Source organism: Anabas testudineus, chromosome 8 (genome assembly GCF_900324465.2).
Source record: "Anabas testudineus chromosome 8, fAnaTes1.2, whole genome shotgun sequence".
NCBI lineage: Eukaryota > Metazoa > Chordata > Actinopteri > Anabantiformes > Anabantidae > Anabas > Anabas testudineus.
The window spans coordinates 1471351-1491574 of record NC_046617.1 but is presented as its reverse complement, the minus strand read 5'-3'; the positions used below and the strand labels follow the sequence as shown (position 1 = coordinate 1491574).

Below are 20224 nucleotides of genomic sequence, written 5' to 3'. Positions count from 1 at the left end.
CAGTGTAACAAGCAGCAGCTGTGAAGTTAGTGCTGTTTGGAAAGCACCACCTGAGAACACCGTCACTGCAGCTCCACGGTGTGAAACTTTGTGCTGAAGTTAAAACAAATGTTTGAGAGAAAACAAATACAGTGACTCTGTCCTTTTAGAGTTAGGGTTGCTGCTTTCCCATTTGTGCCGTCAGGGCCTGTCTGTGTGCAGAAACTCATCTGTTCCACATTATAACAATGTTACATAAACGTCTATTTTACCACCGTCCAACCTATTAATCCCATAAATGATCCACACAACTTCTCTATGACACCCTGACAGTCCTGCTGTGTAATTAATCTGAATATTTCTCCTGCTTCAGTCTGAGAGAGGCTAATGTTATCCACATTAGCAGATTAGCATTACTGTCTCCATTCAGCAGGCTAACCTGGCAAACGGACACTTTCAAATGGCAACACATGGCTTCAAACTGTAAATCACACCCAGGGTTAGGTAGCAGTCTATATACGTCCATCTTCAGTTTTAAAGTGATTCACTGCAGTGGCCTCACTGCTCAGGGTGGCTGTGGCTGTGGCTCAATAGGTAGAGCAGTTGTCTGTGGTTCGATTCCCGGCTGCCACGTCACATGCCAAAGTGTCCTTGGGCAAGATACTGAACCCCAAGTTGCCCCCGGTGAGTCAGGTCAGCTGCATGGCGCCCAAGCTCCCAGGCCTCTGGTGGAGGACCCGAACATGAAGGAATAAGACCGCTCCAAGGAAGGAGCGAGTGGGGAATACATTTTTTTTTATATATATATATTATTATATTTTGAGTTTTCTGTGTTGATGTTATTCTGTATTTGTGTTGGTGTGGATCTTTTCTGGTTGTGGTTCCCTTTCTTTCTGTCTGTGTTGAGAACAATTGTAACAAGGCAAAACCCTTTATTATTAATAAGGTTTTTTGAATCTTGAATCTGGGAGAGGACCGGACTGAAAAGGAAAAAGTGAGATAAGCAGGAACTGTGACAGCATCGGCATCATGAAAGTAAAAAGCTACATGGAGCACACTCCAATCCAGGAGAAGAAGCATAATAGAGAAGACCTGCGTTGCCTGGTTCTATGAAGGAACTAGGTTAGTTTCAATATGGATATCTGCTTCTGAAGGCTCTATTTAAGTCTGTTATACGTACTGTAATGATTCTACATTAGAAATAGGTTGAATCACTTCAGGCTGTTTGGGTTCTGTGTTAAATCTTTAACAATATAACACGGGACCATTGTTTTGAAACCACAACCACACAATCTTAAAGCTTGTTTTGTCCGGGACAGCCCAAAAGCAGACATTATATCCCCGCCCTAAGACAAACTGGAATAGGTTTTATTGTGATTTCTTTTTGTTTTTTAGCTCAAGCAGGGATTTAGCAGAGATTTATTAAGACATCACATAATTTGTTATATTTGAATTGTAATAGCAGTATGGGTGATGCTATTTTAATAAACAGCTGTGACTGTTGTTCTTGCTGTAACAATATTTCTACCCTGCAATCAAAGGATTTGCCTTCATTTTCATGTCACCATAATTAACTAAATTTAACGTAATAATATTACTAAATGTTGCATATACTTAGGTCATTATACAATTTAAAAGACTGCTATGAATACCTTCATTGCCCCCATGCCAGTAGAAACCTTATCTACAAGCACTGAGCTTCTGTCTGGTTGATGTGATCTCCCCCTTTAAGCTTGCTTGGGAAGAAGGTTTTTTTGTTACTGTCATATTTTAGGTTAGCATGACCAACAAAATCGAACCTTTGACTGTTTTTCTCAAGTCCAGTAAATGCTGATGGAGGAACCAATTTCATCTAAGCCATCTCTGACCACATTGCTCAGCCAGGATTTCATCAGAGGCTCTGAATGGGACTCAAGTTGCAAGCAAATTCAAACGAATGATAGCAACATCTCTCTGGGCCATTCAGGCTGGAAGGAAGTGTGAGCTGGAGGGAATAGAGCCAGAGAAGAGAAATGAAAAGGATAACAAGGATGGTGTGTGTGTGTGTTTTCTCTGAAATAAGAGAAAAGAGAAAAGAAAATGTGGACCAACAATGAACAGCAGGGGGATAGATGGAACAGAGAAGGAGGTGAAGAGTTGGAAGGGTAGAGGAGATGACAGAGAATAAAGGTGAGGGGAGGGGAAAGATAAAGGAGACAGGGAGAGAACAAGACACAGATGTGATCAAATATACAAAAGAACTGCACAACTAAAGGATGAACCTGATGCCCCTTACAGCCTGATGCAAAGAAAGATAGAAAGAGGGGAAGAGATTTGACATAAAGAGAGAATGAAGAGTGCATACACAGTGATAGACAAAGAGATGAGAGTAGTATCAGATATTTTATGGCTAACGTCCCCCGGATCTGTCACCTTCTGGCGCTGTTATGGCTGCTGACATTGTAGTCACTGAAGCAATGGCCATAGCCCCACTCAAAGTTCTTTTTTTCCTATATGTACATGAGAGACTTCAAATAAGTACTTAGTAATACATTTAATGTCTTAAATTGGCCAATACAGGAAATGTTCTTGATCCAAGCAGCAAGGGAGAACAATCATTGAAGGAGTAGGAAAGAAAAAAAGACTAATGACGTGGTGACACGTTTGCAGCTCATACAGTACATACTACATGTCAACTACTCATCCTCAGGCTGCTGCACTGCAGTGTTGATCATATAAATATTTTATGATCATAACATTCTCTGACAAAATCTGTAAAAAGGGTCCTGACAACACCTGTACTGCGTCATCAGCTCTACTGATATTTTCAGATTCTATGTACAAAATTAATAAAGATCTGATAAATGCATATATAATATTGGTGTCTGTTTAGATCATCATCAGCCTTATAATGCTGTTTAATATATATCATTTTCTTAGTGGAGACCTTTAGTACTTTAAGTACATTTTAGGCATGTACTAGCTTGAGTAAAGAATTTGAAGTGGTACTTCTACTAGTATTTACAATTGTACTTGAGTACTGAGTTTGTCACCTCTGAAAATAGGTGATCACAGTAAGTAACATAAGGTCTTTTTACTGGCTTTATTGTGAATGTAGACATTTCTGCCTACGACGATAAAATATAGTCACAAACCACCTGTTACAAATTCAGGTACAAATTCACACGAGTTGCAAACAATGGGTAGAGTTGGAAAATTTATAAATTTAAAATGTAATAAAGGATTGTAAAGGTAAAAATGTTATTGTATCTAGATGTAGAAGAATTACACTACACATTAACACTAATACATGTGTGAGAGGCATGATGACATAGCCAAAATCCTTTGAACAGGTCAAAATGTCTCTTATTAAAGAGTATACTGCTGTATATACTGTATACTGATTTGGTGCTATACAATACAGATAAAACTGAATTGAACTGAATATCTCACACACTTTAAATTTCTGTCAGTCTGCACTGTTTTTTAAGTATCAAGCAGATGCTTTGGCGCAGGGATCGAGACCTATAAGTAACCAGGTGAACCTGAAGTGTTCCTGTCTCAGTGGGTGCTTCTGGATGAACCTACAAAGTGAAACAGAGATGCTGCTGTCTACGCCTGCCAAATACTCTCCAGGGTTCCATGGCCCCTTCGGTACATTCTGTATCTTGTATTATATTTAGTTTTATATTTTACAGCACAGAGTCACAGCTCATGGGCAAACAACTGCAGCACTGAAAGCCTCCTTCCTCTCGAACTCCTCTTATCTATCATTCTGAGCACCTGTGTGTTTATAGCAAAGAACATTGAAGTTGCATCATTTCTTCTTCCTGCAAACTCCGCTGGGTCATCTCACAGTAATCTAACTCAAGAGGGAGTAGTGATTTCTGTTTCTATTTCTGCTCTGAAGCTGAAAGACACCCACCTCTCACTATTTTCCTTCTGAAAACACCCACAGCCCCTCTCATCTCAGCCAGTTGCTTGTGTGTCCCATGTAGCGGCAAAGGGGATCACAGAAAATGTAGGCATGAGATGACACCCATCAGCCACTGCATTCCCATTTCATTTTCCAAAAACAACTTGAAGCAGACATTTCTCCTGTGCTAGCACAGCACTAATACAAAGCAGGGGCAAAGGTAAAGAGTCAATGTAGAATGAGGGTGGAAAAGATTGTATTCAAAAGATATCCATGCATTCCCTAACCCTAACCCCTAACCTAAACCTAAACCTTAACCTAATTCTAACCTTAAGTCTTAAATAATGTCTTAACAGCCCTTTAAAGGGTAAGAAAGTGAGGAACATCCCCCTTTTTGTCAAAATGTCCTTGTGGTATATCATTCAAACCAGTCCTCATTGTGCTGGCTATACAAGAGCACACACACACACACAGCTCATTTGGAAATATTTCAGTCTCATTCTAAAATGGCAAATGAAGCGTTTGTAAGTAAGACACTTGCTCTTGCATGAAAGTCCAAATCTAAAGTAATCTTTCCGAAGGAATTATAAAATTGACATTTGTCCTGTTTGACATATGCAAAGTACAGTCTCAGTCTCTGAATTAATTGCATGTGATAACGTGGTGTAAATGCATAAAGATGCTCACCACTTCAACCAAAACCTCATCACTAATACACTGATCACTGCCCCTGACAGAATTGTGATACTGTATTTGAGTTTGATTCTCTAAAAGTTCCTCCTCATCCAACCCTGTCTATTCCAAATACTTCTCTTTCAATCCAAGGTTTGTTTGTTGTCTAGACAATATTCCTCCCTGGTGAGTAAAGAGATCATTAGATTAGGTTGCCATCTGAGCAATACTCTGCAGTGCAGTAAAGCTGGAGTGGACCAATGTTACTTGTTACAAAAAGACATGATGCATATGATGCAGACATGATGCACATATTTTTAGATTCAGTGCAACAGTTTTCCAAACATATCGTCAACTTTAACGTGCATTGTGTAAATTCCCCTAGAAATCTTTAACATCTCACTACTACACTACATGTAAAGGTAAAGACTCAGTCTCTTGGCATCACCGATGCCTGTACATGAACTTCAGACAAACAGGCATTGCTCTTCTCTGCACCATGCCTTAATACAAAAAAAGAAGGCAGCTGTCCTCAAACGTTCCCCCAAAGGATCTTGTGATAGAAGTGCATCATACGCCCTGATGGAAGGTGCTCTTTATCTAAAGATACAACCAGGGTAGACATTTACAGTGGGCACACAGCTTGCATGTCCTTCTTGCATTTAGCCATGAAACTTTGCATACACACACCATAGATTTCAGTTACAATCTGAAAAGTCATAAATGTTGAGTTGTTTCATCCATACAGTAGAAACAGCAGCTGCACTTAATCTGCTTCATTTTGTGTTATTATAAAATAACAGAGTATCCAATAGAATTGACAAGAGAAGTGCTCTGGAAGGAAAACATAAGAAAACCATATTAAACTATTCTAGTCGCATTATTGAACGGGAAAGAATAATAGATTTGGGACTGTTTCTGATCAAGTGGACTTACTGTAAAATGCAGTAAAGACTAGGGATCAGATGTTGACTGCTCTGTTCTAACAGGATAACAAGCTAGTAAGTGCTTTCCCCCTGTGCATGTAAAAGCTTGACAAACATTTAGTTAAAGGAGCTCCATCAAACTAATCTAAAACATCCACTGGGTGAGTATCTAGCCCACAGCATCTCTCCACAGCCTCTAACTGAATGAAGTTTAACTGATCGTCATTGACAGTAGGGATTGCTGTTCCTTCATGTTAAAATAGCCTACTCCCCCCACTTGATGTTCAATTATTTACACAGCAATCTAAGAATCCATTATTTCTTTTATTAGTGCAAATTCCCGGCCAGTTTAGCAGTTTAGCCGACCATTTGATGGTTTTACACCCTGTTGTATATGAGGTAGGTGATAGTGGATTACCTGGAACGAAGCTTCCCTGGACAACGTCCTTATATGCCCACCAACCCTCATCAAGCTTGGATGTAATTGGCTGAGCTGGAGTGAGAAAAGAGAAAAGTTAAATAAGTTAATCCATTAGGATGTAGTATGTCACTCCCTGTGATATTACAAAAAAACTAATGATCAGTAAACAGTGATAAAAGAAAAGATTGGGGCATTTTCCTTCTCCACTGTGCACTTAGGAAAAGACTGCTGGACTAGATTGCTGGGTTTTCCAGACATGTTACTAAAAATATTTTAATGCCTAACACTCATGGCCAGTAAGGATAATATGAATGGGTAGAGCAAGAAACAACATACATATAATGTGTATCCTCCATAACAAAAGGCTTGACTTGAAAACATGTTTAATAAACAGGCTTACAGTTTGGCAACATGAAAGTCAGCTAATAAATCCAAGCCTACAGATATTTCTGGTTTCAGGCTCTAGATACACATATATGTGTATCTTCAGGGTAAAAGGCTTAGGGTTCCTCCTACATCGATACCCCCACAGTAGTGCCGTCATCTACTGCAGCTGCAGTAGATAATGGGACAAGTGTTGCTGTTTCATGAGATGCAAGTACAAGAGAGCTGAAAAGTTTTTTTCTTTTTTTTAAGTGCAAAGAAAGATGTGGAAGAGTTCTGTTTTCACCAGTTTTTTAAATATTGAAAGTGAGGTGGCTGAGTGTGCAGAGTTTGGCAGCTCAGTCCACCATTGTGGGATCACTGTGCTGAAGAGTTTTCCTTGTTCATCTGCAAGGGTTTGGTCGTGGATGCCAGTAACCCCATCAGCAGTGCATTGCAGTGGTCAAGACGAGATATGATCAGCGCCTAAACAATGAGTTGGGTCGTGTACTCCAACAGGTAGGGTCTGATCTTTCTGATGTTGATATCTACCTAGAGACTGTGGCAATATGTTCCGTGGTCATCAATGATGACCCCCAGATTTCTGGCCGTCTTAGTGGGGACAATCACCGCAGATCCACATCGAGGAGGTTGTTCCGGGAAAGAATGTCAGAGAGTTGATTGAAGGCTGCGCGTTCCAGGGTCTTGGCCAGAAATGGAATAAGAGAGGCCGGTCTGTAGTTCTCCACAAGGGAGGGATACAGATAAGGCTTCTAAAACAGTGGAGTAATCTGAGCCTGCTTGAACGAGGTGGGAAAGGTGCCAGTGTTGATGATCTGTGTAATGGCTGGTATTAGTGTTGGTGCAATAGCTTGAAGACATAGCTTTTGAAGTATGGTTCAACAGAGGTTTTATAAAAAACAAACTAATGACACTGGCCTGGACAAAAATAATGGTACCCCTAGAAAAGATGGTAAATCGTTTGACCGTAGGGACATGTTAAACTAACATGTGTCCTGTAATTAGCTTCACAGGTGTCTTCAAACTTGTAATCAGTCAGTCTGTCTATTAAAAGGGTGAAAATTGGTCACTGTGTTGTTTGGTATTATGGTGTGTAGCACACTGAACATGGACCACAGAAAACTAAGGAGAGAGTTGTTTCAGGAGATTAGAAAAAAAAAGATAGGCAAACATGTTTAAGGTAAAGGCTGTAAGACCATCTCCAAGCCGCTAGATGTTCCTGTGACTACAGTTGTACATATTATTCAGAAGTTTATGGTCCATGGGACTGCAGCCAACCTCCCTGGACGTGGCCGCAAGAGGAAAATTGATGACAAATGGAGGAGACAGAACACACAAATGGTAACTAAAGAACCCAGAATATCCTCCATAGAGATTAGAGGAGAAATCCAAGTCAAGGTACATCAGAGTCAGATCACACCATCAGTCACTGCTAAGCCAAAGGAGACTTAATAGAAGACAACCAAGGAGGACTCCACTGATGAAAGCGAATCGTGAAAAAAATAGAAAGATTCAAGATTCAAGATTTAAAAAACTTCATTAATCCCAGAGGGTAATTGTTTTGCCTCATTACAATTTCCCTCTGGGATTAATAAAGTGAATGTTTCTATTTTTTATTGACAAACCACAAAGGAGAATGTCCTTTTCACAGATACGACAAAACAGGAACCTTTTGGCAAGTTACTTAAGCTCTATGTTGACAGATGCAAAAATGAAGCATACAAAGAAAAGAACACTGTGGTTCACTGTGAAACAAAGAGGAGGCTCAGTTATGTTCTGGGCCTGCATCTGGAACAGGGTGTCTTAAATCAGTGTAGGGTCCAAGGAAATCTTAAGAGTTTTAAGGCATTCTGGAGCAAAACATGCTGCCTGGTGTCAGAAAGCTTGGTCTTTGTCACAGGTCATAGTCATTCAACAGGATAATGACCCAAAACACATCTTAAACACCCAAGAATGGCTAAGAACATATTATTGGGCTATTTTGAAGTGGCTTTCTATGAGTCCTGATTTAAATCACATAGAACATCTGTGGAAAGAGCTGAAACATGCAGTGTGGAGAAGGCACCCTTCAAACCCGAGACAACTGGAGCAGTTTGCTTGCAAGGAGTGGACCAAAATACCTGTTTACAAGTGCAGAAGTCTCCCTGAGAGTTACAGAAATTGTTTGCTTGCAGTGATTGTTTCAAAAGGTTGTGCAACAAAATATCAAGTTAAGGGTACCATTATTTTTGTCCAGGCCTGCTTCATTAGTTTGTTTTTTAAAAATGTCTGTTGAACCACAACTCAAAAGCAGTGTCTGATTTTCATGAGTACATTTTTAGTACATTTTTATTATTATTACTTTTGTCAGTTTTAAGTTATTTCAGTGACCTTTGTGGGTTAAATCTTACAGTAATAAACTCAGACATTCAGTCTTTTCAAGTTTATGATCCCACATTTATTAACACAAGAACATTAACATTTTTCAGCTTGGTTATGGCAGCTAACCTTAACTATCACACTTAAGTGATAAACCCTAACTCTAAATAAAATCTGGTTTTAACCTCAACCCTAAATCCAAGTGTGAGAGAGACTGGCCACAAGTCCTTATTTTCTGAAAAGACCAAAAGGCTTTAATAATGAAGTCAAATTACACTACTGTTTGGGGGTCACTAAGAAATATCCCCGTTGTAGAAAGAAAAGAAGATTTTGCCGTATAAAACTGGTACGTTAATGTTGCAAATATCAGTATAAGTATCATAGCTGAAAAATGCTTTTTTTTGATGAGTTATCTATGTAGGCATACAGAGGATGATCGTCAGCAAACATCAGTACTGTGTTCCTTTGTGTTTGCTAATGCAACTTTAGCAATTTAAGAGGCACTTTTAAAGTCACATTTAGCACAGTTGCAAGTATGTATGTTTTCAATATTCAAGATTCAAGATTCAAAGAAATGTCAAAAAATTTTCATGGATAACAATGACATTTCTAAGTGTAAACGATAGTGTAGAGCAAACAGTCTAATACCTAAGTCAGTTACTGTTTGCGGGTTATAAAGCACAGAAACTGTTTATAGTTTGTTTTTATGATTATATTATGATGTAATTCTTAAGATTATTACAATGCATTCCTCGCACTCAGGGCAAAACAATCAGATTACTGTAGAGTATACTTATGGCACAGCTCTTCAAGCACTCGCACACTTGTTACCATACAAGCTTTGAGCTAAGGCTTTGACAGATGTGTGTCCACATTAAAGCATTAGTCAATGTGTACACTCATGTAGTCAGTAGAGCAGCTACACGGACTTACCTCTTATAGCCAGAAGGCATACTAAAAGACAAGCCACAACAAAAATTAAGCTGTCGATCGCGGCAGCTCAGAGGACCAGTTAGTCATCAACCCACTTCTTGGTGGAACTGGTCACTACCACCAGCACCTTCTCTAGAACAGACACAGCCCTCTCTGAAAGAGTCTAAGGTCAAATCTCATGTAATATTAAAGGTAACAGTCATGAATGATTGAATAATCTCTTTGTGACTTTGGCCACACTGTTTGATATTGGTCCTGAGGTGGTACCGAATAAGAGTGAACCCTGTTAAATGTTCCAAAATGACCGTCCCATTTATTATCAAGGTGCAGTCACTTAGTCAAAGAGACAGAAGCATCCCAGAGACATGGCAAGGGAAAGTAGAGAAAAGCTCAATCTCTCAGCAACATCCAGCTGAGAGATTTGTCATTGGTAGTGTCAAAATAGCCTAAGACAGAATAAGGAACGAGTATATCAGAGGGACGGCTCACGTTGCCTGTGTTAGCGACAAAGTCAGAGAGGTCAGACTGAGATGGTTTGGACATGTTCAGAGGAGGGATAGTGAGTATATTGGTAGAAGGATGTTGGAGATGGAGCTGCCAGGCAGGAGGACAACCAAGGAGGAGATTTTTGGATGTTATAACAGAGGACATGAGGTTGGCTAATGTTAGGGTAGAAGATGTCCATGATAGAGTGAGGTGGAAAAGGATGATTCGTTGTGGCAACCCCTGATGGGAAAAGATGAAAGAGAAGAAGAAGTGTCAAAATAGCCTAAACCACCAGCCAGGTTCACGGTTACAATATGTTTGAGGTCTGAAGTTTCACCTTAAAAAAAAGTTACAGAGAATTCCAAGAAAACAAGAAAACAATGGATCGTAACAAAACAAGGTTTAACAAACTAGTTGGTGCTGCCAGTTTGAAGGAAGGCAAGACCTGGTTAGAAACGTTTGAATTGGAGGTAAGCTAAAGTTAACAGACAGGAATTCAGACGTGCACATAGTACAAGAGATGTTGCAGATGATGAAAAATGAAAAATAACCTTCCACTGAGAGCTATTAGTGCAGATACAAATGTAGACATTGTTACAGTTGTGTTCTGATCTTCTGGTTTTGTTATGTCCTTGAGCGTTTTCCAGCTTTTTTAATTTAATTTCAGTTTAGTTTATTTGTATAGTGCCAAATCACAACAAAAGTCAAATTGAGGCACTTCACTGTATATAAGGTTTAAGACCCTTAAAAATTATACTGTATACATAAATATACAGAAAACTCAATAATCCCAGTTGAGCAATTAATTAATAATTAGCCCCTTGAGTGGTACTCAAGCCATATTTGTTGGGGTTTTTCCATTGTCTGCCCATGTTTGCATAGATTTTGTAGTTATGTTTTTGCTTGACCGCTTAGGCTCCTTCCATCAGTTTGCTGTTTATCATAAGAACCATTACAATTACAGTGACAATAATCGAGTGAGAATCTTGCAGTTTCAAGTGCCCCTATTATGCAAACTCCACTTTTTGGTCATTTTTGTACACATTTATGTAGACACACACTAAGTATCTTTGTAGTGCATTCCCTCCTTTTTATAGATTTCCTGCTTTTGTAGAACCCAGTCCTTGAATGGTCCATTCAAAGTCTGTGCTCGAAATGGTGTTTTGTCGAGTCTCAGGGATCCAATCCCTGCTCAAGCTTGGCCAAACACCACCCACAACTATGATCTGACAGTTTTTCAGCATGACAGGCACATGTACAGGCACATTTAGGAAACTTCGGGTGCCTGTTTTTTAAGCCCCAAAAGGGTATAATATGGGCACTTTAGATACAGTGATCACAGACTCTTCAAGGAGTCAAACACATGCGGTCACAAAACATGTAAAACTAATGTATATGATAATATACATAACAATGTATCATATATGTATCATAACATGATGCACAGGGACATAGAAAGGAACAGCATGGGAGGGTGAAATGTTGCATTACACTGGTTATCTTTGTAACATTAGATTAATAATTAACTTGTTAATTACTTGGAAGGGCGCAAATACTTTTTCACAGCACTGTGACCCAAGTTCAAACTGAATAATCAATAACGATCCATAGCAATACAAGTAAATAATAAAAAAAAAATCTTCTCAGCAAATAAATTGCTCCTAAATGCCTATGTAGCTATATACTATGTCCTCCCATATACAACTTTGCACTGACAAACAAATGATATTTGTTTCTTTTTTGGATCATTGTGGGAAATTGCTCCAGTGACTGATCAGACAGCATGAAGGACACTGCATAGTACTGCACATACTAAATGAAAAGATGACTCGTAGCTTCAAGATGCTTGGCAGGAGATGAATTTTCAACATGACAACGACCCCAAACACACTGTGCAAAAACTCAAGTTTTCAAAGAAGAGAAAGTGAAACCTGGCAAATGACCAGGGCAAGTACAGTACATCCCCTGACTTGAGCACCTTTGTACTATTTCAAAGCAGAAGTCAAACATTTTTTTGGCTTTGTTCTTCTTGGGCACTGGCCACAAACATGCATTTACGTTCTGTTAACTACCTTTCCCTGAATTAGAGCAAAATTTTAACGGCTGGCGTGAACTTACCTGCTGCGTTTACCCAAGAAGATTCTCCATAGAAATTAGCAGGGACTGTGCTGCAGAAGTTAATGCTTGCAGCTTCAGAAGTGTTGTTGAAGTCCTGTCTCATTCCACTGTGGGAATCTCTGCGTGCAGCTAAATGGACGGTTGCCTCTCTGACATGCTGGCAGTGATAGTCATGTGCCGGGCTATTTATATTCACTGTGGGATGCTTGAAGCATTATACTACTATGATCTGCATATGTAAGCGCGTGTTTGTGTGGAAGAGTGCATCCTCAAGCATGTGAGGCTGCAGATGGAAGTGCTGGGCGACAGAGTTTAGAGGTATAAAGTCAGTAGACTGAATGTGTCCATTGTGCAGTGAGTGATGCACCTCACAGTATGTCTGTCAGAAGAGCCAGTTTACACACACAGAAACACACTTCATGGTTTAGCTGACTGGCAGATGTGTTTATTTTCTGCAGGTGAGTGTCAATGCTGACATCAGTTCGACCTCTTTCAACGTGTTTCTATGTTGCTCTAACATTGTACAGGCTCCTCTCGCCTCCTTACCTGACGACGTGCAGATGATGATATATGTTTGCACAATCACTGCTATATCCCAGACGACATGCATTCTTCGTTCAATTCATGCTCGTGTTGTGCAGCTGGTGCGGGACGGCGCTTGGAGAGGTCGCACTTGTGGAAGACACGGCCAAACTTTGAGCATTTTGCCTCCTCTCTGGCTCTCGTCGTCGCTCGCCCTCTCTCTCTCTCTCTCTCTCTCTCCGTCTCCCGGAGCGCACGGACGGTTCGAAACCTCGCAGGAGATCCGCCCTCACAGCATCGTCCTCTTTGGTTCCCAGGGTTGGTGCACAGGCAACATACCGTCGTTTCCCCCCTCCGCACTTGTTATCTCGGCTGTTTCTTGTCCAGGTCAGGGCATCAGCTCAGAACGAAGCCTCGACAAACGGCTCATTACGCGGCTGCTTCTCCCGCCTTTCCTCTGGATCGACTGGATGCTGGTGACGCACCGCTGGTCTGCAGCAGATCAGGCAACTTTACTGACGACGCAACGCGCGCAGGATGAGCGGAGAGAGACGCGGCACAGTCGTGACGCTGCGCCATGGTCACTGGAAAGCAGCACTTCGTGCGCTTCCGAGGGAAACGTGGGCTCACAATTATACCATAAAAACTGAATTCATCTCTTATCAAAGTGTGATGTAAAGACAGAGTGGACGAACACCTCTTTTATTGCAGTGTTAAAAACTAACAAGGGGAAAAGTCAGCATCGGCGATGAGCTCATTGTGTGACGTCAACACACACAGAAAACCACCAGAAGCGCAGTGATTCCTTTGATTTTTAAAAAGAACCTCCACGTTGACAGTGAAGCGCCTTAAGAGGGGACGTGTTGGACGCACACGGCCTCGACTGTACTGTACTGCTGCTGTGCGACCTCTGGTGTCTGATCTGGGTCAGTGCTTTGAAAACCAGCAGGACAGTTCTTCATGGAGGATGATGGATGTCTGTTTCAGGACTACTTTATCCATTTATACTTTACTACTTTTAATTAATAATACCAGTATACTTTGGCTTGTAATGTGGAATCCTGGTGAATTAACACTGTACAATTACAAACTTACATTTATTGTTTCTGGTGAGATGTTTTAATGTTTTAGTATCACACAAATGAAGTGAAATGTAATATTTGGTTACCTAGAAAATTACAGCTCACTAATTCTATAATAATTACCCAGTTATTGTTCCACAATTTAGATTAATTACAACCAATTAATGTGAAAGAGCTTTGAATTATTTATTATTATTATTTATTTACCTAGAAATGTGTGCACTAGTACTAATATAGTTATATCATATTATATACATATAAATACAATATTTTTTAACTATTGTTTTATTATTACTATTATATTTACTGTAAACTATTTAAAATTTCCTCTTTTTTTCTATCTTGATACTATTAACTTCATAAAATAAAAATTTGGAGCTTCATGACACATCAAGGTAACTTTTATGACCAAGACGTCAGCTGTCTTGGCACTGGTGCACATTATCTTGTAACCTACAAACATTACAAACTTTGTTGTTTGTTTTAAATGTTTTATTAACACAGGAGGAAACTGAACTACACTATTCCTATTTAATTTTATGTTTTTTATGTGTACAGGGAGCAAAGAGGGACATCTGGGTAATTTTTATCACCTGAATCCAGAGGCATAAAGCATCCTAATGTTCATTTTAGTCTGACTGCATCCTTAGATACAGGGCACAGAAAAGCCATTCAGTAGGGGCTCCACTGTTAATCTTTGCTTCTAGGGTCCATTTTCCAAAGTGCCGCTTCAATTTAGCCCTTTTGGTGCTCACACACAGAAATAAAGTGTTTCACACGTGAGCCATGTTGCAAAAAGAATTTCAAGTCTGTCATAGAACTAAAAATATCATTCATTCAGTTAGATTTATTTTTCGAGATATGTGCCCTAATGTCCTTGTATCTACTCATGATTTTACAATGACGCAAGTACAAGAAAAAAGACAGCATTCACATCACACAGATTTTATTTCATGAATAACTATGCTACCAAATGAATACAGTACACACATAAATGAGTACAAAACATGGAGAACTGGTGGTGAAGGGCTGTAGGAATCAATTTCCATTTTTCCTCTGCTACTGAGGTCTAACTGCACACAGCGGACACTGCTGAGGAGTGCTGCACACTTCATGGGGATACAAAAGTAAAATGCAATCACACAACAGTTCCAGTTATGCCACACACTAGAGAGAATGCGCTGCCCTTATGTAATAAGATGCTGAGGAGAATTTCACACTGGGAAGGTGAAATTATAGGCATGGTCCCACAACAAGCTTATTCAGCATTTGGGAAAGAGGAAGGGGGAGAAATTCCTAAACTGCAGCGTTGGCTTCATGAAGAAGTTCAGATAACAGGTGTTGGTAGGCTACTTTGGTTTTTTGCTTCCTGTCTACGGTCTTGCCCCCCCAACTAGAACAAAAGAGTCAGGAGGGTTGGACAATGAGGTGGATGGAGGCATTGGATTAGTTAGCCCCTGGACTCCAGAGACCTGCAGGAAGACAGACAGAACAGCTCAGAACAACTCAAACATGTATTAACAGTAACTGTAAATGCAAAGATGTCAGTATCCACAGAATGTTAACAGCAGGTGGAGGTGGTATCTGACATGCTGAGCCTACTGACACTGTGTACTCATACATATATTAACAGACTAACGAGCTGTCTCACGAGTAGCTGGTGTGCTGCTGTCGTTTGCGGGCGCTCCTCATCTTCTCAAAGCGAGCCTCCATTTCCTCCAGGACCTTTGGGGTGTAGCGGACCACGAGCTTCACTGAACCCTGGGCAGCCTTCAGCAGCTCCACAGCTTTCTCATGGTGCTCCCCCTCGACGCTCTGTGTGGACACCAGAACACAACAAGGTTCTGAAGACTGAAGACTAATAAGCACATGTACACACCTGCCACAGAGCAAATGAGTGAACTCAGCTGAAAACTTTCTCTAGTGAGTGAGTTTGAATAACTCAAAACATACTTTTAGAAATGTTGCTGCAGGTACAGCATTGAGACTTCTTGGGTCTGCCTCTCCAAACCTGTGAGAGACTGTCCTTTGGTTGGGACACTCAAACACTGTCAGAGACTTGTCCTGTACCCACTCGAGTGCTGTCTTTTATCCTTTTTGCAAAACTTAGTAGCAGCTCAACTTCACCCAACTCTACTTGATATTTTTGCTTACATTGGTCAAAGGTTTGGTGATTGGTCGGTGAGAAACCTCCCTACTGCAGCATCGTTGTACGGGTTGAGTCATGATTCTTAAAAGATTGGACGTCTGTATTATTATTATTATTATTATTATTGTTCTGTTATTTTTGCTTCAGGCCGTGCAGACAGGTGAACCATCATCCCAGTTGAAGTCTTTTTTTTTTTTCACTTTTGCTGTACATTTCTCCTTCTCTCAATTCTGACCTGTGTCCCTACACCTGTTGCTGAGAAGCTGCCACCCACCCCGACTGCCCATAGCATGATGCTGCCACCACATTACTTCACTGTAGGTATAGTATTAGAAGATAATAAGCAGCGTCATCGCCTAACGTCTCTACCAAAAAGACCTGATTCATGGACTGTTAGGGTCTTTCTCACAGCAGGGTCTCCCATTAAGCTCTGCTAGGTCACCTGCTAGGGTCTTGATGACCCTCCATGCCCTGTGTCTCAGTTTGATCAGACAGCCTACTCTAGAAAGAGTCCTGGTGGTTCCAGAGTTGTTCCATTTCACCAAAACAGCAAAGGCCGTCAGCACTTTAGAAAAGGTTTTTAATACAGTTGCTTTATTATGGGTTATTATGGGTTGCTACATGTAAATCAATAGGAAAAAATAATAATGATCCCATTTTAAATAAAATGTACATTATTGTAACATTGGGCTAAACCTTTTGCTTAAAACTGTTTATTTATAGAATAAAGCTGATTTTATTTTACAGTCCAGGTTGAAAAGCTGCATCTAAGGATCAGACTGTAAGTAAACCGTGGGCCTGAGACTCTTACCACTCCGTTGACAGACAGCAGCTGGTCCCCTCTCTTCAGCCCTCCTTGGCGGTCAGCCACACCTTCAGGGATAACTCTGGAGATGTAGATAGGCGAGTTCTGCTCTTTGCCCCCCATGATGTTAAAGCCGAGACCTTCATCTGTCTTTGGCAGCTCCACCACCCTTGGGTGTGCGTGGCCCTCGCTGGCTGCAAAGGCTGCCACTGTGGCCTGGGTAGGAAGAAAGCAGTAAGAGTTCAGATGCTGCATTTGCTGCATTTTCTGGCTGTTTGAGGATCCACAATCTTTATTAATTTTGTAAAAATATATGACAAAGTTTTCCTGGTGTTGACATGAGGCTTAATAACTCTGTGTTACATTGACCCAGGAGTCAAACCTGTTTCAGTCTTCAGTCTTTATCAAGGTCATTTGTTTTTTGAATCATTTGTTTTATTCATTAGATGTGATGGTTTCTTACTTTATTCTGACTTAAAAAAACTTGATACAGCTTAAACACACATACCTGTACACACACACACACACACACATATGTATTGTTTATGCAGCAGACATCAGATTACTGGAGTACATCAATCTTGTGCATCATTGCCACATTTTAGACTTTCATTTTAGCCACAGTGGTTTTTAATGTTGACATTTATAACTCACACTGCGGCGCAAACGCTGCCGTCACATTTTGAGTGGTTTTTACTGCAACCATTATACCGTTTAAAAAAAAAACTTCCATTCTGCTGGTGCTGCACGTTCACATTGCTTCTCTGCACCATTCTGACAACAATCGATCGTTTTACATTTGTGCTGTAAACGACAAACAAACTTGTGGAAATAATTGCACTTTTGCAGTGGCCCTGAGAGCTCAACAATAAAAACATGCAAATAAAAAAAGAAAGAAAGAAAACTGCTTCACCAACTTGATAACATAGAATAACATAGGTGCAGCATTCACTGCAGATGGCCACAACAAACCAAGAACAAAACGTTGATGATGACAACGGAAATGTTTACAGGGAGCAGGTAAGTACTATAGTTTGAGATGCACAGCGTACCTACAGCGGGCACTGAAAAAATAATCGACATGAGTCTTCAGGGCTCTGCTCTGATTATTTAACTATTCATTGCTGATATGTGATGTCATCATAGTGATAGCACGATAGCATTTTGCTAGTTATTACCCAGCTGAAGTCTAAATTATACAAAAAACAGGTGATGTTTTGTCTTTTTGCATGTGTTAAGTTGCAGCTTGTTGAGCTCTTACCGTCACCATAAATATTTTTTAGTAATGTCTAAAAAAAATAAGGTCAAATGAGCTTTGTGTTACTACAGCGACTTGGAGTGAAACAAAAATATCCGCTGGTAAAGGTGGAGCAGATTTTACCATTTAATGTGCGGGTTCATCCATGTGGTGTAAACGTTAAAGTAACATTGAATGGAAATATTCAAATAAAGTACAAGTGCCTCAAAATCATACCTATGTACAGAACTGGAGCACATTCCAGGACATATCCTGGTCCCAGTGTTTCTAAAAAAACTTTAGTATTGAAGTACTTAGTAACTAGGGGACATGGAATACCTTGGCGGTTGCTTGTGCTCGTACTTCTGGTCCTCCAACAATGTCCAGAGTGTCATACAGCTGCTCATATACCTGAGGAACAACAGAGCAGGGCACAGACGAGTCACTGCAACATGTACATCAGACAGAAAATAATATTAGGATGTGGAAACAAATGAAGCTGAGCACCCACGTTATTTTTGCCCCCAGACTTCAACTAGCACCCTGCCTAAAGATCCGTACCTCTCTGATGGCGGCACAGAATTTGCTCTGCAGGACCCTCTGCAACGCCTGCAGTTTAGGAGGAGGCAGCTCGCCGCTCCGCTGCAGCCGGTCCAGCAACTCGATCACTCTGCACACATCTAACACACAGGAGGCTGGATTAGCAACTGAGGAAAAACAGGAAGCTGGTCCTGTGGGGCCCAGATTCTCAGAGGGCCCCAGCTTCCCAGTGTGACAATTATGATTACAGAGTCATGTACTGAATTCAATACATTATGTTTAGCTATAAACACAAGCTCAACAACAACTGCAGTGTGATACTATCCTGTATTACATTACAGTTGTAGCCTTGTCTCTCAGGTGGAGCCTTTGTAAGAATCTAGATTTACCATGATATGTATGTCAATAATATATTAAATAATAATATAATAAATACAGTTAGAATCTTGTTGGGACTAAATCTACCAACCCACAAAAAGCTAATTATCTTGACCATGATTCAGTGTTGTAAAACAAATCTAAAAGTGAAAACTTTTGACTTTACACAGACTATGAAACGTTCAGTCTTTTCAGTGCAGGTTTTAGAAATCCTGGGAAAAGAGACATCTGGATTATTTACTGTCAGAAAATAACCATCACTATATTGAGAGCGTAGAGTCTATAGAATATCTATAACATCGTATACAATGATATATTATTTAAATGCTCTGATCCATTATAAACCTGCTGTTAAGAGGTTTGATGGAGTTCTGTTCTGATGATCGTGATAATCCAGTGCACGGTGGGAGCTCTGGCCTGCGACCACACCTTCGCTCTTATAAGCGAAATCCGAGCCTGTGGCCAGGTCGATGTCATTCAACACAGAGCGAACGCACTTCGCTTCTCCTCCAGTTGCTCTTGACGCAGCTGCATCGCGGAGCTGAGTCTTTTGTTCGCTGTATGGTTCGTTGCGAATAAACGTTTTAAGACGCAGTTGAAATAGTTGGATTATAAATGTTAAGATAAGTGTGGTGGAGGTCAGAGAGCAAGAGGATAAAATAAAGCAGCTCTGCAGAAAGACGCTAACGCCGTTTACTACGACGACAAGCGAACGTTCGCGCGACAGGCCAAACCCTCTGTTCCATCTGGACGACGTATAAATACTGACGCATAAACTTTTCGAATTAAAACCTTAATTTTCCTCATCATTATGAAGATAAAGTGCCACCGCTGCAGTAACAGGAGCCAGTAGGTGACTGAAGCGCTCCAGTTCGCCCGTTACCTCTTTCCAGGCACAGCGGCTCTGTCATGGCCGCCATGTCTGCTTCCTTGGCCGGGTGGTAGTAGGAGGACATCATTCTGAGCTCCTCCGCGTCCGGGACGATGCTCTGTTCAACACCACGTCTATGAGCAGAAGATCTGGTTCACAACGACGCGTAGTGCATGTTTTCTTAGGACGCTGTCAGCAGACTGAAGCCGGGTCAGTGAGCGCGCCTCTGGATGCTGGAGAGAGGAGCAGGCAGCAGAACCTGACGCAGCATCTTCTACGTGGATTTAAAGTAGTCGGTGCAGACTGGAGGAGCGAGGGACGTGGACTCATCCACAGAGGCTTCAAACTGATCACACGCCTTCCAGTAAACCAGATGCTGCATGTTCAGGTCACAAGCCTGTTGCTACTTATCATGCAACTTTACATTGATCATTGAAGTAATGACAGGCATTAAAACCCATGTTATGG

The 20224-nt window shown here is 40.7% G+C and overlaps 2 protein-coding genes across 3 annotated transcripts in view; both read right to left on the bottom strand.

Annotated features, from left to right (window-relative positions):
- The window catches only part of LOC113159996 (carbonic anhydrase-related protein 10-like), a 78849-nt gene extending 65084 nt beyond the window's left edge, over nucleotides 1–13765 (bottom strand). The window contains exons 1-2 of the mRNA XM_026357003.1: nucleotides 12719–13765; nucleotides 5891–5965 (exon numbers count right to left, since the gene is read on the bottom strand). Of these exons, the coding sequence (XP_026212788.1) occupies nucleotides 5891–5965; nucleotides 12719–12782 (139 nt within the window). The 5' untranslated portion in view covers nucleotides 12783–13765. The remainder of the gene's footprint in view (nucleotides 1–5890; nucleotides 5966–12718) is intronic.
- Nucleotides 13766–14722: 957 nt separating this feature from the next.
- lin7b (lin-7 homolog B (C. elegans)) lies at nucleotides 14723–20135 on the bottom strand. Of its 2 annotated transcripts, none has more exons than XM_026357024.1 (6): nucleotides 19769–20135; nucleotides 18529–18647; nucleotides 18307–18378; nucleotides 16737–16946; nucleotides 15416–15591; nucleotides 14723–15248 (listed from the first exon to the last, which is right to left on the bottom strand). In XM_026357024.1, exons 1-5 carry the CDS (start codon nucleotides 19842–19844, stop codon nucleotides 15424–15426), a joined length of 645 nt encoding a protein of 214 aa, XP_026212809.1. In that variant the 5' UTR covers nucleotides 19845–20135; the 3' UTR covers nucleotides 14723–15248; nucleotides 15416–15423. The 2 variants fall into 2 exon arrangements, with proteins under 2 accessions (XP_026212809.1, XP_026212800.1); XM_026357015.1 differs by having other exon boundaries at nucleotides 15428–15591.
- Between the last annotated feature and the right edge of the window lie 89 nt (nucleotides 20136–20224).

Excerpts from the sequence above, each read along its gene's own strand:
- lin7b (XM_026357015.1), bottom strand. The coding sequence starts at position 19,844 with ATGATGTCCTCCTACTACCACCCGGCCAAGGAAGCAGACATGGCGGCC. Across the intron at positions 16,947-18,306 it reads GAGCACAAGCAACCGCCAAG|GCCACAGTGGCAGCCTTTGC; the intron begins GTATTCCATGTC and ends CTTCCTACCCAG. Across the intron at positions 15,592-16,736 it reads TGCTGTCTGTCAACGGAGTG|AGCGTCGAGGGGGAGCACCA; the intron begins GTAAGAGTCTCA and ends GTGTCCACACAG.